At 35.9% G+C, this 21,317-nt stretch overlaps 4 protein-coding genes across 5 annotated transcripts in view; 3 read left to right on the plus strand and 1 right to left on the minus strand.

The window, feature by feature from the left end:
• The first annotated feature begins 2,203 nt into the window (after positions 1-2,203).
• LOC129942439 (exosome complex component MTR3) lies at positions 2,204-3,317 on the plus strand. The gene is made up of 4 exons (XM_056051365.1): positions 2,204-2,434; positions 2,501-2,618; positions 2,680-2,996; positions 3,057-3,317. The coding sequence occupies exons 1-4, from the start codon at positions 2,302-2,304 to the stop codon at positions 3,293-3,295; spliced, it is 807 nt and encodes a 268-aa protein (XP_055907340.1). The 5' UTR covers positions 2,204-2,301; the 3' UTR covers positions 3,296-3,317.
• Positions 3,288-5,469, minus strand: LOC129942437 (U4/U6 small nuclear ribonucleoprotein Prp3). The gene is made up of 2 exons (XM_056051364.1): positions 4,192-5,469; positions 3,288-4,125 (listed from the first exon to the last, which is right to left on the minus strand). The coding sequence occupies exons 1-2, from the start codon at positions 5,354-5,356 to the stop codon at positions 3,374-3,376; spliced, it is 1,917 nt and encodes a 638-aa protein (XP_055907339.1). The 5' UTR covers positions 5,357-5,469; the 3' UTR covers positions 3,288-3,373.
• A 5,444-nt stretch (positions 5,470-10,913) lies between these two features.
• The window catches only part of LOC129942440 (chromodomain-helicase-DNA-binding protein Mi-2 homolog), a 31,954-nt gene continuing 21,550 nt past the window's right edge, over positions 10,914-21,317 (plus strand). For both annotated transcript variants that reach the window (XM_056051366.1, XM_056051367.1), the window contains exon 1: positions 10,914-11,075. In XM_056051366.1, coding sequence (XP_055907341.1) covers positions 11,039-11,075 — 37 coding nt within the window. In that variant the 5' untranslated portion in view covers positions 10,914-11,038. The remainder of the gene's footprint in view (positions 11,076-21,317) is intronic.
• LOC129942441 (RNA polymerase II elongation factor Ell) lies at positions 14,537-20,384 on the plus strand. The gene has a single exon (XM_056051368.1). The coding sequence runs from the start codon at positions 16,161-16,163 to the stop codon at positions 19,209-19,211; it is 3,051 nt and encodes a 1,016-aa protein (XP_055907343.1). The 5' UTR covers positions 14,537-16,160; the 3' UTR covers positions 19,212-20,384.

Consider the following 21,317-nt stretch of genomic DNA (forward strand, 5'->3'; position numbering starts at 1 on the left):
AAATATTATACATTTTTGTTAGTACAGTTTTGCCACAAGCTAAACAAAAAGTAAAAGTTAAAAATGGATAAGAAATATATTGAAAAGGTGGCTCTAATAAAGTACATAGTGTTTATCCATTGTCCTAAAATAATAGATGTATTTAGAGATGTAAGGGATGTATCTCGCTGATGTAAGAGATGTATCTCGCTGATGTAAGAGATGTATCTCGCTGATGTAAGAGATGTATCTCGCTGATGTAAGAGATGTATCTCGCTGATGTAAGAGATGTATCTCGCTGATGTAAGAGGTGTATCTCGCTTATGTAAGAGATGTATCTCGCTGATGTAAGAGATGTATCTCGCTGATGTAAGAGATGTATCTCGCTGATGTAAGAGATGTATCTCGCTGATGTAAGAGATGTATCTCGCTGATGTAAGAGATGTATCTCGCTGATGTAAGAGATGTATCTCGCTGATGTAAGAGATGTATCTCGCTGATGTAAGAGATGTATCTCGCTGATGTAAGAGGTGTATCTCGCTTATGTAAGAGATGTATCTCGCTGATGTAAGAGATGTATCTCGCTGATGTAAGAGATGTATCTCGCTGATGTAAGAGATGTATCTCGCTGATGTAAGAAAAATATTGCAATTTAGTAGCAGAAACCTCAAAATCAGAAGGAAGCCTTACTGAAATTCTTAAAAACAGGAAAATACTAACAAAACTTTAAATTTGAAGAAGAAATGTAAATTTAAAGAAGAAATGTAAAGCTACATTTTAGAAACACTGATGGAAACGAAGAGATACGTTTCACTTGTTACTATCATCTTGACTTGTGCATTTATCGAATTTCCTATAATGCAGAAATTGCATGGGCAAATAAATGTGAATCTACCAAAATGTGTGTACCCTCATATCTCTATTATGGCAACTCCTATAATAGGATTTCATGAAGAGGAGTACACTTGAGGAGACCTAACTTTTGGAAAATTTAAGACAAATCTGACAATTAATTTAGTTGTTAATTTTATGAAAAAAGAAAACGCTATATGAAGATTTAAATCCTTCGTATGTATCATCTTTCAAACCCCATTTGGCTTGTTTTCACGCATACATAAAATTAATTCGTGAGTTTCTAGGGGAAATACCATAATTTTAAGGGAAGTGTCACGCATACTTTGATGGCTTTATGAATCAGCTGCTAGCTTAAGCTTGTAACTTGACTACAGATGATTTATATTTTTATTAGAGTGTTTTTCAATTTTATATTCATCAATTTAACACTTTTCTTAAAGTTTTTTTTTTACCTTTCGTTTTTAATCACATCAAGTGCAGAGAAAATTAAAAGTCAAACTCTGTTCATATTACATGATTACATATTTTGTTCAACAACAAACATATATTTATATTTTGTTGGTGACTAAACAAAACTCCATCACAATGGGCTATTTAACTGGCTGAAGTGTGTCCGTTTCCATCTTGGACAACCACTTTAACCTAAACAAAACTGCAAGGAAAATCTTATATATTTACTAAATAAAGCCTCACTTCAAGTGAATGAATATGGTTTATTCTTTTTCGTACATTGTTAAATATTATTGTTATGTCAAAAAAAATCTTTCAAGTGTCATTGTTACTAAGTGTTGGAATATATAAGAGTCATTTAAGAACTCAAAGAATGGAAACAACTATTTTTATAATTGAATCACAGAGTGACGAACACATGAAAAATTGAAGCTTTTCCCAAAATAACCGAGAAATAATGCATTTTAAAACAAAATCTGAAACAAACATTTACTTTTTTTTTATCAAAGGAATAAAAAGGAATTGACGAGCGAACGAAAACATTGGTTTGTTGCAAAAATCATAAAATGTTCTTGTTTGTAAGCAAATAATTAACTTTGACAGCCTACACTTTGAATTCATCTCCTAGAGCTGCAACAAATCATGAATATTCAATTTTTTAATAATGAATTGTGTTATTTTTGATGTCATGCATTTATTACAAATTGTGAAAATCTCGAACTTTTGGCCAGGCAAACGTTAAGGATAGTTGAAAATAGTAAGAAAAAAAAAAATAACACATAAAGAGGAGCTCTTCTCTGAGTGTAAACTGACTCAATGTAAACTGGGCCTAATGTGTACGGTGGAATTCACTTCATTCCATTTGGTTTTTTGTTTTTCTTGGAACTGTTTACCTACATTTATTCCTGAATGCACTCACTCTTTGACATTTCACACCGCGCTTTCGTTGGAACACAATTATTATTTTTATTTCAAATTAATTCTATTTGAACACAATTTTAATTAAAACAATCAAATATGCCGCCCAGCAATAGGAAATCACTCTATCCCGAATCTTCGGTACCGTACACAATTTATATCAAACCCACTAAAACAGATGAACCATTGGAAAACAATGAAAAAGATCTTAAACTTGATCCTAGGCCAACATGTAAGACCGAAGTTCATTTGGACTGCCTTTGGAATCTAAAGTCTAAATAAAACTTTTAATTTACAGTCCTCAAAGTCGGCATCCTCTCTCAAGTCAAGGGCTCTGCCTACCTGGAGTACGGAAATACCAAACTGATGGCTGCCATACTCCCACCTCGAGAAATAAGCAAACAATCTAAGAAAAAGTAAGTGCCTTGAAAATGCTGATAAACCCCCATTGACACAGTTAAAATGATTTTCTCGTAGTGCCCTAGGAATTATTTCATGTGATTTGAAATACGCTCCATTTGCCACCATCGATCGCACCCAGAACCTCACCAAAAAGGAACAATTCCTCAGTGTGGCCCTGAAAAAAGCGCTCGAACCGGTTATCTGCTTACACGAGTTCCCCAACTTTCAGATAGACATCATGGTCTACATCCTACAAGATGATGGTTGTGCCCTAAGTTCCGCTATCAACTGCTGTGGAGCAGCCTTAGCCGAGGGTGGAATCCCAATCTATGATGTTATAACCTCATCGACCATATGCAACATTGGCCATCATATCTTTATCAATCCAACTGGTAAGCTTGATAAATAAAAAGGATGTCATCTTTCCGAGATAACACGTGTTCCCATTTCAGCTGCCGAAGAAGAACTCGTCCAAATGAGGGTAGAAAACGGAGAAACAACTCTGGAACACGGTATCTGTGTCATCGCAAGCCTGGCGGCCGTCAATCAAGTTGCCGAATGTTTCCAGAAGGGCTACATGACCTACCAAACCATTGAGAAGATAACAAACTACGCTCAGGAAATCAACCAGAGGCTCCTCAGTACTGTTAAGCATGTTTTGGTACACAAAGTAAAAAACCATCTCAAGTGATCAAATCTTGTCCGAAAAAATATGCTTTGTTTTTATTCTCAATTCTCATCCAAAACTAGTCTACAATTTTCTTATCTCTTATGCGTCCGTGGCTGCTTCCAGAACCGCACCCGAGTACGCCAAGTCCCAATAGTGTTCGACTTGGTGTTTCTGGAAGAACTCGCGAGCCATCTTCTCCATTGGGAAGACTTTGAATTTGATCTCACCAAAGTGGCGTCGCTGGCTCGTGCCTTCCCAAACGAGCACACATGAATTGGGCACCTCCTGGCCGTCAGGATTCTTCACCATGTCCTCCTCCCACTTGACCCTGGTCAACATCAACCGGCGGTACTTTTTCTGTTGCTTCGGTCCACCCTCCACCACTACGACGCAGCAATCGCGGAACAGCACCACGGAGCCAGTCATGTGGAGTTGCTTGGCATTGGTTTCGACTTTAAATTTCTTACTGGCGTTGTCCTGAAGGTCTCGGATGCGGTATACGCTTACGTGAACCCCACAGGAGGTGTCCTCCTTGATCTTGCGAATCTTCTTGTCACGTTTCTGTTCGACGGTCAGTTTTCTGGCATTGTTTGCGTCTTCGTGCGCCTTCTGCCGCTTGGCCATCTGTTCCCGCACGTGGGCTTCGATCTTGGTAGGATCCTGGACAGCTTCGGAACCGAGAACTCGCATTAGGTTAGAGATTCGAAGCTTCGGCTCTGGTGGGGGAACCAGACCGAGTCGAACCTTCTCCTGCTCTTCCTTCCAGGCTTCCCGGCGGTTCTGGCGACGTAACTTCTTGCGTTCTTTCTTGGTTAGGAAGACTGGCAGGTAGACCGGTTTAAGAGGTTCATCTAGAAAAAAACAATTAGGAAAGGGTTTATCTTCATTCGAGTACGAAGCTATACAAGTTTACTCACTTGGTGGCTTCATTTGTGTGGGATGTTCAATCAGATTTGTGATGGCGGAGCGTCGGATGCAGATCTTTCCATTGTTGTCCATTGTATTGAGGTCATTAGTCAGGATAACCGAGTCCCACCATTCCATGCTAGGCACGTCATCCGGGGTGTCCTGCTTGGGTGCGATTAGTGCCAATTTCGTGGCTGAACTGATGCCCGTCTTTCTGGCTATCTGAGAAATCTCGTTCTGCAGCTTCTCGAGCTGAGACTTCATGCGCATTCTCTCGGCCATCTGCAAGAACTTTCCGGGTTCGTGGAACCGGAGCGTCCTCTTGTTTCGGATAGTGGGCTTCAGAGCGATTCGGTCGTCGAAGAACTTGACGGTCTCGTCGGTTCCCGATTTGTCAACAACTTGGTTCTTGGTGAAGACTTCGCGTTTCTTGGCGCGGATATTTGCCTTCAGGGTCGGTGTTAGAGTGGGAATATTTACTGCTCTGCCGCTTTTGTCGATCGTCCTTCCTTCGTCGTCCAGAATCAATGGCTTAGGGCGATCCTGTACTACGACCGGTGGAATTATGCTGGCCAAGGTTCCCGAAAGTTTTGCTCGGATTTGGGCCTGGAGTTCTGCAATTTTTCGTGCTTTCTCCGCGTCTTCGGGTTTCTTGGCAAGGACCTGGGAGGCCAAGGCCACCGGGAGTCCTATTTGAGGAACTGCAGCCAAAATGGGGTCTTGAGCCTTAAGATTGCTTAAGGCTCGCTTCCGTTCTTCGATCTCCCTCTGTGCGTTGGCCATCATGAGCTTGATTTGAGTGGAACTAAGATTACTAGGAGTTGGTTTGGCGTCTGTCTTTGGTGCAGTTATCATCGGAGGCGCCTTTATATCCTCGAAACGCTGCTTCTTAACATCTTTGTCTCGAGGCTCCTCGTTAGACCTCTTCTTAGCCTTTTGAGCACTGTTGCGATAGTCTTCCAGGTGTTGTAGGATTTTGTCTGTTAGTCGGGAGGCCTTCTTGGCGTCCATCGATGAGGCAATCTTATCGCCGATCCGTCGTTTATCATAACCATTGTAGAGGCAATGCTCGATTGCACTGACCAAGGTGCGATCTTCAGAGCCTAGCGATTTGGAAACAATCGATGAAATATCCGAGTGGACATCTTCGATTTCTTTGCGAGAATAATAAGTCATGCTTTGTAAGGTTTTCTTATTCGCTGTAAATATTTTTGTTTAAACAAATCTGCACCAAGAAAATAAAAAAATCTAAACGTTTTCAAAGAGCAAAGTTTTGCCCCAAATGTCAGTTTGGCATTAATGAACTGTCAAACAGATGAGTGCGTTTCATTAAATTTTAGGTTTGAACAATGGTACAGTAAGAGTAAAAAGTTTGCTTGAGAAAAATAATAACTTAAGGCTCAGATACATAAAGCAATTTTTGTTAAAAAATGACACGTCTCAAAGAATTTATATCAAAGAACTACAATATCTGTGATCCCAGATTATGTTATTTTTATTTTCAATGTTTGTAATATTGGTTTCATCAACTCTGCTCAGCTAATTAAGGAATAGAGACATCGTCCAGCGCTGACATCTATTTATTATTGTTATTATTATTATTATTATTATTATAAATTCTTTATTTAAACAAAACTCGAAATACATTTGAAAAATTAAATAAGAACATTAGCATGGCAAAAAATATATTTGCCGTCTGCCTGAAAATTGACATTTATCGAGAATTAAAAAAAAAGAAAGTTTAAGATTATATTAAGTTTATAAATAGATTATGTAGACAATTGAATAAATAAATTGAATTTAAATAAGCATAATATCCAAGTTTATAATATATATTTCCTCGGTACATCTTAGATAATGGTACATAAATATACATATATTAAAAAATTTAAAATTACTCTAAAAAACTGTTTCGGTAATCTAAGGCATGATCAATAAAATTGTAAAGTTCCTCCCAACCCCACTCTCCGTTTAAAATTTGTTTCGCTTCCTGGTGATTGAGAAAGCTTTTTGAAAAATAAAGTCTTCGGAGTTCTTGTAGAATTGGACAAACGGCTAAAAAGTGATTGACATCTTCCATTTCATTTCGATTGCAGAGGTTACACCTGGGATTATCATTTCTGTGAGGTTTATAATTCAGATTTAGCATCTCAGTTCTTGCTTTAAACAAAGTACCTATTTGATTTGCAGAAAGATTACTATTAAAATAATTGTTTACAAACAAAGTGTGATTGAGTTGCTTATATACCAATCTGCTTGGAGAGGTTCGAGCCCTATTCAAGAACTTGAGATACAATGAATCATCAACCAACGCAATACATTCATAAAACCTACCTTTCCAATTGTCAAGAGAAGTTGTACCAAGGTTTAGATTAAATCCGTGCGCATTTGCTATTTCATACCATTCTTTAAACGGCGATAAATTCCTTCGGAATGCGAAATCCATCATTTGTTTATAAAGATTTTCATTTGACCTTTGCATTACTTTTATTATGTAATCGGCATTAAATTTAAGATTTTTTAGAAAAATCGGAGGGATTCCTGATTCCACATGTATAGCGTAAGTTGGTGTATAGTTTGGAAGTTTAAATATTCGTTTAAAAAAGAAGCGTTGCACTGTCTCAAATTCATCAAGATCTTGGTAACCATAAACTTGACTGGCATAGCATAAGCATGAGTTTATAGTAGCTTCAAAAACTCTAAATTTTGCTGAGATGTCTATGTACTTATTGCAGAAGATTTTGTTCCATATAAGGTTTATTGCAGTTTTTGCCGATAAGCATTTTTCCTTAACATGGGGCCTGAAATCTAGATTGCTACAAAATAGAACACCTAAATACTTAAATTGGTTAACCACCTCTATAGGTTCACGATCCAATGACCATGCTTCTAGCGGGTTTCTCCTTCGACGGGTGCTTTCAAAAATCATAATTTTTGATTTTGACATCTATTTAAGCATTTACCTAGTTGCTGGAAATTTACATTAATTATGAGTCTTCATTTGACTACACATGATTTTAGGAAAGCTTAAATAAGGCGTGTTTGATTATCACCATGATCTGATCCGGATCAGATCGATGATAATAAAACAGCATTGGATCATCATATTTTTATTATTTAAAGTTTGGTAGCAGTGTCAAATTCGTTCTTTCAAAAATGAACTTTCAAAATAAAGCAGAAAAAACAGTCAAAACTTTAAGTAAATATTTTTATTTTTTTGTCCACACGAAAATACGCCTCCAAATCATCAGAATAAATTGACAAATTTTTTGGAAATTAGGCATACGTTTTGTGACGTAGATTTTAAAAACCACGGCTTCATAGGTCAACTGTCTACATTTTGATAGGTATACACAAAATTTGTCTTATTTTATATTAACGTTTAAATGTAAATATTAAAATTTATTCTAGATCAGTATAAGTTATTGCCACGATTTGTTACCACAACAAGAAGAGGGCTGCCGTAAACTTGTGCTGAAAAAGAAATACTTTTCGTGAAATTGATAATTTATTTGCCATATCACGTTCCACCGCTTGAAGTATTGTGAAAAGGGTGACTTTGTGGCTTATGTCCATTGGTCATGAATATGTGAAGCAGAGAAGAAATTGCCAAAAATATGGCTACATTGGAGGCAAAAACAAAGATGCCAGGAATATTGGGATGTATTGATGGATCACATATAAGAATCAAGGCCCTGGTTTCAAACAAAGAAGATTATTTCAACAGAAAGCATAGCTACATCATTCTATTGCATGGTGTTGTCAATACAAAGAAAAAATATATTAATGTTTTCTGTGGAGAACCGGTGAGCTTGCACGACAACCGACTTCTACGTAGATCCGATTTATACAGGACGCATGCAAGTGGACAGAAAAACTTTTTCTTTTTAACTCGTTTCTGCTTGGCGACTCAGCATGTCCATATCCCTTCAAAGACAATGGGAATGCAACAGCTGCTCAACGTAAATTTAATAAAATTCATTCTTCGGGACGAAGAAGAGCATTCATTTGGTTTACTAAAAACTCGTTTCCGAGCAAACAAACTTAAACTCTGCGATGACTTGGCTAGTCTGCGCATACATATTATATAACATGTGTGTAGATAACAACGACGAGTTAGAAGAAAACCATCAGTTCGAATCGTTTCCAGAGCTTGATTTTCATACAGAGACGTTAAACAGTAATAGGCGGCAGCAGCTACTAGACGAATTAATAAACAGACATGTAATTCAAATATGAAAACCATTAGGCATCACACAAATATTTTAATAAAACTTTCTTTATTAAACTAAAAACAAACAAAAATTCATTAAAAACAATAACTATCTCTTTAATTAAAACTATAGGAACATACAAAAAAATATCACATTTCATTTCACTTTTAAAAACGAAAACATCAAAAATCCATTTCCTTACTTACTTACTTAAGGTGGCGCTATAGTCCTGTGTGAAATAGGACCTCACCCAACAAACTTCTCCATCTAGCTCGGTCCCTCGCTACCTGATCCGCGGCCTTCCTCTACTGCTCTGTCCTGTGGGTGTGGATTCGAAGACTTTTCGGGCCGGAGTATTGGTTTCCATGCGCTCTACGTGACCCAGCCATCTTAGTCGTTGGACTTTTACCCTTCTGGCTAAGTCTACGTCGCTGTACAGCTCGTCGTTCCATCTTCTCCTCCATTCCCCTTTGATGCATACGGGATCGCAGATCACACGAAGAACCGACCCAAGGTGCTTTCACCCGCTTTTGTCATAGCCAATGCTTCTGCATCGTATTTCGTATAGCAGGACTGGGATGACAACACAAAATACAAATCAAAACTAATTAAAAAAAATTAATTCAAAAACTAAACTAAAAAAGGAGAAAAGTTGCTAGGAAAATAATTTAATAAACCATGATATACATATGCTTATGAAATTTATGATTTATCGAAGTTGCTATCCTTTTCTGACTTCTGCTTCATCCATTTTTTTAATTTGTTTGTGTGGTTGCAGATTTGGGAATTGTTTGACGTTTAAAGCAGAGTAGCCCAAAGAATATTTATTCCATGAATATTTTGTTGTTGTTGTCCATTAATTGGACCAAATGTACATTTTTACACTTATTCATTTTAAGTTCACTAATTTGTGTTTTATTTTGTCAAATGTTTTTGTTTTGTGTTTTTTGAAATTGCTTACTTTTTATTTAAAATATTTTTTTTCAGTCGGATGGAAATGTAACTATGGCAATATGGATTATATTTTAAATAGTTTATAGTGATACCAACATTTACATGTTATATTACAAATTGTGCGAGAGGAATAAATTTTGGATTTCAAATTAAGATCCAAACACAAAGCTGGATCTTGATTTGCTGTTGTAATGCATGTAAATCCATGATCAAGATAAGATCATGGTGATAATAAAACGCGGCGAGACAGTTCGGTGACCACGTTAAGAAATAGGCCTTTGAATAGGAGCATCCATGTTAAAATTACTACTATCAAAATATGTTTCCACAGCACGAATATGTTTTTACAACTCTGAATTGTAAGAGTAATACCACGGATGCTTTAATGAAAAATCTTAACGGCTAATTGGAGAATATAAGAATTACTCTTTGAGGATTTGTTAATTATTTGCAAAAGGCAGTAGCCGTGGACAAAACTCTCTTAGTAGGGACAAGCAGCAATACGGAACTCAGAAATGACAAAACATTCAAACGCTTTAACCACTACCCCACGAATTCTAAACATATATGACAATTTATTTTTACATAGGAATAAGAAGTGAGACACCATTAGTCCTGCTAAAGTGTTAATGATTACAATTTGATATGGAATTTTTTTAATTTAAAATTTTTAAAATTTTGTGTTTTCGAAAAATTAACATAACTTATTTTTAATTTCAAAGATTTGTTAAATACATATTCGAAGAAAATAAGAACTAAGACACACTTAACGTCGATCGAGTGGTTGACGTAACCGCTGTATTAACAAACATTTTGCGAAAAGTCATTGCATCCTTTCCAAAAATAAAATTTATTTTCACTACTCATTTTTATGAATTGCGATTATTTTTACAAAAAGAATCTGGTGATTTTCAATTTCAAATTTTGTATTAATAGGTGTTCGAAAGACTATAGTTCTCTTTATCCTCTCCAAAGGATGTCAAAGAGAGAGCTTTCGTCATTCATCTTTTTTTCAATTACAGCTTGGAGTACACTCCATGAGCTCTCAATTAAATAAACGATCTAATATGGAGTAAAAAGCTAAACCCGGCTGGCTTCATAAAACTTTTGACAGTTCAGTTAGCAAATAAATCGGAGGGCTCTAATCAATCTTTGCTCAGAGCGTACTTGATGTGTTGAGTGTTTTTCACTGAGCTTAAAGTGAAAAACGTCTGATGACAGTTATTTTCAATGATCGTTATTACAGAAATGGAAACAATTTCAATGATTCATTTCTATGATGTTAACCGATGGTAGTTAATAACTAAAAATAAAAAAACAAAATTGTTTGGCTTCCTTTACTCAAACAAATTGAAATTGTATATATATAAAATGAAACATTTATATTAATAAAATATAAATTTCATCTGTAACTCAAAAATCCTGAACCATTCTGTTATAACCTTAAATGTTAAAGTCGTTCAAAAAAATACCAATGTATTCCGATAACATAGATTTCAATTCCATCTTTTGTTTTGACTTTCAGTCCAAACGCACACATACCAATACCACAATTACACCATTCCGCTCCGCCATGTTAGAAGCCGCTTTTGGACAAATTTGACGTCCATTACTTCTGGCTGCTGATTTTTCGGCAAATTTTGTCATTTTAAGTAATTTAATTAAGTGAAAACAACGTTTAACTGATAATATGGCATCCGAAGAAGAAAACGAAGATACTTTGCAAGGTAAGTGCATTAGTTTTAAGCCGGTATTTGTTAATTGCAAATGGTGTGCCAAATTTGCTTTTGTTCCCGCGTGCCATGTTCATGATGCAATTTGTGTGTCCAAACAAAGCTATTTCCAAAAGTTCGTCTAGGTCAGGTCTTAGAAAAAGTGTTAGTTTTAATTGCATTCAGTGGGAGTAATTAATTTCGATGAAAATTTGAAAAACTTAATACGTCAACTTGAAAATGGAAAATGTTGAATTTTCTTTTTTTTTCGTGAAAAAAAAAAAATAAATAATATAGTTGTCTCGCTCCTGAGTGAACGCATCGAGAAAATTTCTGTTCCAAATTCCAGTAAACATACCCAAGGTTGTGTACGTGCTTCAGCACTGTTCCCACGATTTGTTTTTCAGGAACAAATGGAAATGGATTGTTGCAGTATTTTTCTAAGGCGCATATCGGTTTACTTGTTGACAGGTGCAATCGAACGGATAATTTGTGGCTTGTGCTTGCGCCCTCAATCTCAATAATCATTGGGATTAATTACAAATTATGTAAAGCGAGAAAAACAGTACGGATGAACAAGATGGCTATAGAGTAGGAGGGTGACATTTACTTGGGAAATTTAAATTCCATTTTGTTCTATTAGAGTAGTGCTCATGACGGCCAAATGGGATTTATCACTTTTTGATAAGGGTTTTATTTTGTATTTGGGACTTTTTTTCAAAATATATTGGAAAGAAGTTGAGAGGGTTATATTGATCTACAGAAAAATTGATCTGGATTTTTCTTAGATCTTTAAAGTCTAAAAATTTAGTAGTAATTGAAAAGTATGGTACACTTCCAGAATGTCCTTATCCTGGCTCAACTTTCCAGCACGAATTTCGACTCGCGTTTTTTTTTATTTGATAGATATGTTCAAATAAATAAACTAGTGTTTTTAGAGCGAGGAAATATTTATTTCTTTTTTGAATTAATTTACATAGTTCACTTTTTTCCATTCAAAACAAGCATAAATGGTTGATTTTTATATTTCTTCCATGTTTTTGTTCAGTGTTGCCATATTTGATTTTTTTTACATTCCTAGCTGTAAGCACGCCATGCTATCAATTAAAAAAAACTTATTTTAGGCTCAAAAAATGCAATACAAAAAAAGTATGACTTAAAGTTGTTTCCTCGCCTTAATATTTAAAACATGTTCTATTGAGACACCTACCTAACTGTGAAAAAAAAATCAGAAGGAAATTCGTGCTGCGGTAATGGAAAGTCGCCCCTTCTATTTTTTTTAGACTGCACTGTTAACGTAATATTCAATAAGTTAAGTTAATCTTCTTTCTTTTGTCGGAATACGAATCTTCCTTAATTTGGGAACATTTCTCTACTCTAAATAGGTATCTATCTATCCCAAGGTTTTCTATGAAGGTTTTTCTTGCTTGACATAATTGGTTAAATTATAGAACATTATCAAAACCATCAAACAGCTTTGTTTTGTTTTATCTTTCACAAAGAGCCATTGCTCCAAAGAAAAAGTGTAATAGCAGATCAAACAAATGGAAAAAGACTAGTTTGTTTGACTATTTTGAACATTTATTGGAACAAATGGCTCTTTTCTAACAATTCCTAAATGTTTATATGTACAAAATCCCAAATTTAGATGTTTGAAACATAATTTTTATTTTCAACTGACTTGACAATTTGTCGAGTGGAACCTTTGCATTTTGTTTGAAAATAACTTATATATTTTCTTGATATTTTCCATCGTTTTTCTTAACATTTGGTTAAAAGAAAACCATGGAAGTCATCAGTTATCACAAGCTATCTGTTTATTATAAAAGTGTTTTATTGCGAGTTAAGAGGCAAAAGTAAGTATCGAATACAAACACTAACTGATCCAAATTTACAAAGATCAATCTATCAAGCATTTAGCTAACAAATATTTCTCAACTCTTATGGATTTATACAAAATACTAACATAAGAAATGCTTCGCACAAGTTATTCGATAAGATGAACTTTAATATATATATTTTTTTAAAGAATTTTGTTCGAACAAATCAAAATATTTTTGTATTAATAAATTCTTCATTTATTTAGAAATAATAATTTTTTAGAACTTAAAATGGCAAAAAAAGATCATAGTTGCAGTCGTAACCAAAGTACACTTTTTACCAAGTCCAAAATATGTGTCCCAATATATGGATTGAAAGCAACGACACTTTTTTGTTGCTTTTTTTAGTAGTACGAATTTCCTTTCCTCATTAACGTTAAAGCCTTAACTTCTTGTATTTTGTTTGGTGCTGTCTTTAATATTTGTACCTATCATTTCAATGAAAGAATGAACAAAATATTTAAGATTGAAGCTACTACACTTTTATGTTGCCTTTTGTAATACGAATTTCCTTCAACGGGACCTTTGATACGACTGATATGTCTTGACAATTGAAAAAGTAACTCATTAACGTGAAGCCTTGACATCTTGTATTTTGTTTTGTTGTTTTCTTTTATATTTGTAGGTATTTATCTATTATTTTAATGAAACAAATTAAAATTAAGTAATTTTTTAGTGAAATAGTCAAACATTTGAAATTTGATGCCAAAACAAACAAAAAATAAATCTATATGTATAGCTTGAAGTTCGAAGACAAATATTTAAATTTCCAACGCTTTAGTTTCTTGCAACTTAACGGTCAAAATAGCTGTGATATCTATTTTGTTATTTTTAATCTGTATTTGCATTTAACTAAATGAATTATATTCAATAATCTTTTTACTTTACATTTTATATTATACAAGCTAGGCAATTTGGCCTCACAATCAACTGACTTAATTTCATGCTCTGATTAATAGTAAGATAATTTTGATTTCTTGGAACAATTAATTAAATTCTACTTTTCTTTAATCTTTGTTTAATTCATTCCACAAGCACTTCATTTAATGTAACAACTGCCTCCATTTTCAGTGATTCGTTACGTTTTGAAATGAGAAGAGCGCTTTATTAGGCTTATATAATTTCTAAGCAATTTCTTGGCTGGCATCTTTTGGGATGCTTGTTGCTTCATCCCTAAGTAATTTTTTTTTCTTTTGTTTATACAAAACAAATAAACACAAGTTTGACTGACATAAAATATCGATAATTGCATTAGTTTTATATTCTATTCTATGTACTATTAAGGACTTACCAAGTGCAGACAAAGGATTAACCTAACGAGATGTAATTAATATCTTTTTCGAACTCATTTAAAACTAATCAACTAGTCAACACAATAAAAAATCCCAACACCTTCGAATACTGCAAGTCGCCTTGAAAACAATGCGCACTGACATTTTTCGCCCTCTACCTCGCCTACCCTTTATCTTTTGGAACTATTCTCTATATAATTTTTCCATCTCTTTCATATATATCAATTCCACGCATTCCCTCATTTAAGAATCGTAAGTTAGAGCGAGAACAATCTATCTAACACATACATAATTCCATACAATTTCGATTCATTGTTGCTTGGACGTGGCAGCCATGACGTGATTTTTGACTTTGACTTGGGTCTCTTGTTGGTTGGAAAAATTTAATTTTACAAATTTACTCATTCTAAATGCCAATTAATTACATTCTCAAACTTCCATTACCTAACAACAAACTAGTGTTTAATTTGCATTAAAAATTCCAACTCCATTTCAAACGGTTCGCATTGAAAAATAAAGTGAAAGTATTGCTCCTAAACTCTTTTTATTTTTTTCTAAAGAAACTGAACTGACTGTGTGCTTCTTTTCGGGGACTGACTTCTTCTGCTCGTGAGTGCGATTTTTCTTCTTCAAAATTTCAATTCAATAATTGTGTGAAATAAAAAGAAAAAAGAAAAATACCTACCATATTCAATAAATCACAAGTTTATCGAAATTAAATAAGAAAAAGAGACTGAAAATTGAAAATACGAATCAATCGACGACGACTAAGCTACGACGACGAGGAGAGAAATAAAATAATACAAAAAATTATGAAAGTGCCGTGAAGGTTCGTCGTCGCGGAATTTTTCCCTTTTCCATCGCCGTCCTGCGACTCAAAAGTTGATTCCCCAATAAAAAACAAAGAAAATTAACCCAAGGAACAACATTAAACATTATTTTTGGACTTTCAATCACACAAAGTATTCAAAAAGGTGTCGAAAATAGTTGAGAAATTTTTGCTTTTTGCAGATGAAAAAAAAAATAACTTCGAAAAGAATTGAAATTTCGATTGTTGCTCTCTTTTTTTTTAAATATTGTTTTTCCTCCTTCCTCTCTGTGTATTGCTGCTGTGCTCTAACTTTGCAGTTTATGCGTGCGTTAAAAAGGGAAGGCAGACACAACGAACGAACATCAACGACATCAAGAGGATTTTCCTTTTTTATTTTTTCCTAATTATTTAGGGGATTTTCCTCTGAGCCGAGTTGAGACGAGAGTGAAGTGAATTGAATTGACGGTGGATGTGACTGACTGCTGCTGTGCTGCATCGCGAATCGTATCGAATTGAATCGACTCGCATCGAAAACAGATCATAACATACCGTTGAAAGTTTACACGTCTGTTTCTGTTTCTGTTTGCACCTTAACCCAATTAATTGGTAGCTTCTAGCTCAAAACTAAAGAAAAGCCAATCGAACTGCAAATCAAATTAATAAATCACAAAAGTCCACAAGACAAGAACAATAGACACAGTGAGTGATTAAAAAAAAAGAAATAAAGAATAAGAAAAAAAAAAAACAATAAAATAAATATCACCCCAAATCATAGCTCCAACAGTGGCAATCAAATCTAGATACGAATACGACCGATCCGACGACGCAAGGTAGGAGGAGAGGATACTTTGTCAAGAAGAGACGGTGCGAGCTGAAGGAGGGGGCTTTTTAATTTTATTTAAAATAAGTAGTCAAATCGAATCGAAAAAATAAAAAAGATAAAGCAAGATAGTCATAGGAGACAAGTGAAGGCCCACCACCAGAGGCAGAGGTAGAGGCACATTCACAGGCAGCACACAAGAGAGAAAGAAAGAGAGCACTCGCAGTTTGACGAGTTCGCACTCGAAAAAATAAGAAATAAAAAAAATAAAAACCATAAACGACGAACTAACAAGTTATGACAAATTCATGTGTGTCGTCAAAATGGCTTCCTCATATACAAACTGGCAACTATGGAATGTCACAGAATTCGATAGATGAGAGCAAGCAATATATTTTCGTGAAATTAACAGATTCCGCGTATCGGGCGGTGGAGGAGTACCAGAAGAATGAGAACAAATGTAGCGCCCGAGCCAAGATCCAGGTAATCGGGAATGGTGGGGTGATATCGTTTCCCACAGCCGATGATAGCGAAGGCCAGAAGTTTGGATTTGCCATTGATGATATTGAGGGATCGTTCGAGTGCATAAAACAGACTCAGAATGATCTGGACGTGTTGGGGACACTGCCATACAAGATGCGGATACAGGCGAATGATGATGTGTATGAGAAGACCCGACATCGAATGGCTGTGGCTGAGAAGACGCAGAAGGACAAATGCACCAGGGAGATTAAGCCCAATCAGACAGATATTGGCAGGAAGGTTAAGTTGAAAAACAGTATAGGGGGAGGAAGTGGTAGTGGCAGTGGCAGTGGAAGTGGGAGTTTAGGTTCGGGTTTAGGATTAGGAGGAAGCAATATCAATGGAAATTTAAGTAGTGGGAGTAGAAATGGATTGAATATGAATAGTAGTAATGGTTGCGGCAGCAGCAGCAGTAGTAGCAATGTGCTTCCTAAGCGAGATCCGGCAGCTTCCAATAATTGCAGTCCGCATGCATCGATTGTGAGTAATAGCAGTAGTAATATCACCCACCCACACCCCCTCAAGATATCATCAAACTCAAGATCACCAAATCCATCAATGTCAATGTCGTCGTCGTTGTCATCGTCGTCGTCGTCCAGAAGTTCCAACATCAACAACAACAACAGTAACAGCAATCTCGTTGGCATGCCAACATCTGCCTCGTCCCTATCATCAGCACTGTCTTCGGCAGCTGGTTCTGGAACATCAGGCATAAGCAATGGTTACTTCCGGGGCAACAGTCCAGAGATGAAGATGAACTCGAGCAGCAATAGCAACAAGAACGGTCCAAATCTAGCAGCAGCCAATAATCGCACGAAAAGTGGTAAAGCCTTGGGGGGAAGTGGGAACAGCCTGGGCGGAATTGGCAGCAACAACTCCAATCAAACCCGCCACAAAGGCAATGATATTACCAAGCGCAACATTCGGGAGCGATTGATCCATTTGCTGGCACTGAAACCCTTCAAAAAACCAGAGCTCTACAATCGTTTGACCAACGAAGGCATCCGAGATAGAGAGAAGTCTTTGATAAGCACGATTCTGAAGGAGATATCAACCATGCGTGACAACACATACAACCTGAAACGACCAATGTGGAACGATGTGAACGAAAATTGGCAGTTCTACACAGAACAAGAGCTCCAGATGCTTAAGCGACGCAAGCCGCAGAACCTCACTCCGCCAATAAGTTCGGATGCGGGCAGTTCAACGTCCGGACAGAGCCCAACAAGTACACACAATGGCAGTCCGCCACCAGCTGTTAAACGGCCACCTAGTCTGGACCATCGGGATCGCTGCTACGAGAATCCCAATGCAAAGAAGCAGCGAATAAGTCGCATAAACAAAGACAACAGCAGCAATATCAGCAGTGCGAGTTCAATTCTCGTTGCACCGCCTCTAAGCAGGGACAGTGTCAATGCCAGCAGTGCCAGTGCCAATGAGAAGAACCAACAGAACCTGATACATATGAATAATCAACAAAATCACATTGATACAGATGAGAACTCGGTTGATCTGAGTTACTCGGTCCTAGATAATGATGACTTTATAATGGCTGGGAATACGATGGGCAATAATAGAAGAGCACCAAGTGCATCTGGTGGAGGACTTAAAATATATCACAACAATAACAACAAGAGTCCTTACAGTGATGTAACGGGGGCGGCGACAACAACATCATCTTCTTCTTCATCTTCGTTGGTGGTAGATAAGAAACGATCATCGCCTTATAGCAACAACAGCACCAGTGGTAATAGCAGCAGACAACAACAGCAGCAGCTAAAAATGTCACCGAACATCCTAAATAGTAACAGTAGTAGCAGCAGCAGCAAGCAGAGTGTCATATATTCGCCCAATAACCAACAACAGCAATCACAAACGTCGACAGCATCAGCAACAAACCACCATAGTAGCAGCAGTAATTATGGTGGTCACACTAAATCAACCCAGCAGCAGTATACACATCCTCAACAGCAACAACAACAACATCAATCCCTTCATTATCAGCAGCAGCAGCAACAACAACAACAACAAAAACAACAGCATCATCATCATCACCAAAAAAATACGCAACAACATCATCAAAATCAAAATCCGCAACATCAATTGCAACAGCATCAACAACATCAGCAGCAGCAGCAACAACAACAGCAGCAGCAACCGCCACCCCGCTACGACTTCAGCAATTATACCAAGATCCAAACCATCGAGCAGCGTCGTCAATACAAGACTGAGTTTGAGAACGATTACGCCGAGTACCGCCAGCTCTTGAGCCAGATCGACAACGTTGGTAAGCGATTTCAGATGTTGGCCGAACGTTTGCACAGCGCTCGCAATGACGCCGACTACAGCAACATAAAGAAGGAGATAGTGAACCAGTACGAGCGCATTCGCAACGAGAAAGCCCACCAACGAGACAAGATGCGATTCGACTACTTGCACGTGAAGCTGGCCCACATTAAGGGTCTTGTTAGTGAGTACGATAAAATGTTGACCTCGTCGGCGGCTACTGCAGCAGCAGCAGCTGCGGCAGGCCAACATCAATCTGGCCAAGCCAATAGGTTGACGGACCCAGCAGCTGCTGCTCAGCAGCAGCGTCTCACGAATGGCAACCAGCAAATATCGGCGACAGAACCTAGCAGCGGTTATTTTCCTCGGAGCAACAACAAAGTGTACAATATGACCCCGTCGCCGCCCTTACAAAGGAATGATGGTGCTGGCGGAGGTGGTGGTGGAGGAGCAAGCGTCGGAGGTGGTGTCATGGACAACGGCCCAGCGATACATCATCAGCATCAGCAACACCACATGATCGACGATGACACCTACTGACGACGATTGTTCGATGCGAAAATTATTTTGTAAGGAAACTGAATGCCTAGACCGACTTGCACTTAAAAAACAAAAATACATAAAAATAAAAAAACAAAAAAAAATTAAGATAAAAACAACACGCTGCAATCTGCAACTCTTTAAAACCAACAACAAAAACAACACAACATTTACTGAAGAAATTTAACTAAAGCCTAGAAAAATATTCTTCACCAGCGATTTTATTTAATTTTGGTTTGTTTCTTTGATTTTGATCACAAGAAGTGGAGTGGAATTTACTGATAGACGAAGAAGAAGAAGAAGAAGAAGAAAGAGATGGCCCGTCGCGGCCACCGCCTCAAGATCTGCAGAGATTAATGTTGTACCTAAAAACAAACAAATATCCCAACCCAACCCAAACCCAACCCAACCAAAATCCCTTTCCCTTTTTATTATCCTATTTGTTTCTAATTTTATTTATTGATGGCAAGTCCAACTCAAAATTTGTTAAACCTTTTTTTATTACGTTTAAAAAATAAAAACAAACATATTTACAAATTTAACATTTATAAGATCAAGTTTTGTTGTTTTCCCTTAAAATTTAAATTATTTTTTAGAGCATTTAACAAAAAAAGAACGAAGAAGAATCGAAGATGAAAGAAGATTAGATTTGGGCGGTGTGTCGCATGCGCAAAAGTTTAGAAGGAATTTATTAAATTTATTAAACTAAAAGAAAAAGAAAAAAAGGCAATGAACATATGGTAGATAAAGAGAAATGAAAGAGAATTACATTTATTAATAAACAAAAACAAAAAAATATATATACATAAAAATATATAAATAAAATCAATATGATGCGGTGTTGTAATGTTTTTTATACCAATATTAGAAAGATGCAAAAATATTATGCAAATAAAATTACAAAAAAATACAAAAAAATATACTGAGGAATTTTACATAATATAAGTTTTATTTTATATATAGTAATTATATTATTCGTTTCTTCTTTGATTTTTTTTTATTAATTCTACTATTTGTTTTAGTTTATTATAATTTTTTTTTTAAAAGTTGATAACTACAAGAAAAAGAAAAACAAAAACAAAACAACAAACAAACACATATTACATTACATGCATATATAGTGAAGAAGGAAGATTTAAACAATAAAACAAAAACAAAATCTTTAAAAAAAAATATATAAGAAAATGCGCGAGAAAAACTAAAAAAAATATTAATTAATAATACTATTGTTATAATAATTTGAAAGATGAAAAAAGAAAAACAAACAAAAAAATAAAAAAATGATTTTATTTTAAGCAACCATTTAAAAAATGAACAAAAAGTATTTGTGGTTTTTATTTCAAAACTCTGTTGGCATTGATTGGAAATTGGGAAGTTTCTTTTTTTCTAATCGACATCGTTGGGAATTGCTGCGATTTCTTTTTGGTATTGATCTGTTCCTTTGTGTCACAGGAAGACTATTTTGCTTCTAACTTGAACGAAAAAGAGTTTGGAAATGTTGTTGATGAGTATGGTGCCTCTTTGTACAAGTTTAAGGTAGGATATTAAAATCTCGTCAATCTGACCTAAGATTTGTAGAGACAGTGTCGAGCAAAAGATATGGTACCCGTGGGGTTATTCCTGATAAATGGGGTGTATATATGATATCGTCGTCGTTTTATTAAAACTCCCTAAGTCCATTTTTTGTGTTTTGAGATATTTGCATTAAAAGTTTCAAATCAACATGTAAATTAATAGATTTTGGGAGTTTTAATTCTTTATAATTTAAAAATGGTGCATCGTTAAGCTTAGGGAGTTTTGAAAAAATATAAATTTTGTCATTTGCATTAACTTAGTGTATTGATTTCATTTTTTAACGGAAAATGGACTTAGGGAGCTTTCATAGAACGACGACGATATTAACACCCCTATTACCATTGGAGAGTCGAATGAATAAACGTGTGGGAGTGTGAAATTTGTATTACCGTTGGCGATTTGAGAACCGTTGATTCGACTTAAATGTCATAAATTTTTCGAAGATTGATCTCACTCAATTGTCGCTATCGAATTGTTCGTTGATTTGATTTGAACGTCATTCGTGTTATTATTTGTCGAACGTTCATATTG

Source organism: Eupeodes corollae, chromosome 1, assembly GCF_945859685.1.
Source record: "Eupeodes corollae chromosome 1, idEupCoro1.1, whole genome shotgun sequence".
Lineage (NCBI taxonomy): Eukaryota > Metazoa > Arthropoda > Insecta > Diptera > Syrphidae > Eupeodes > Eupeodes corollae.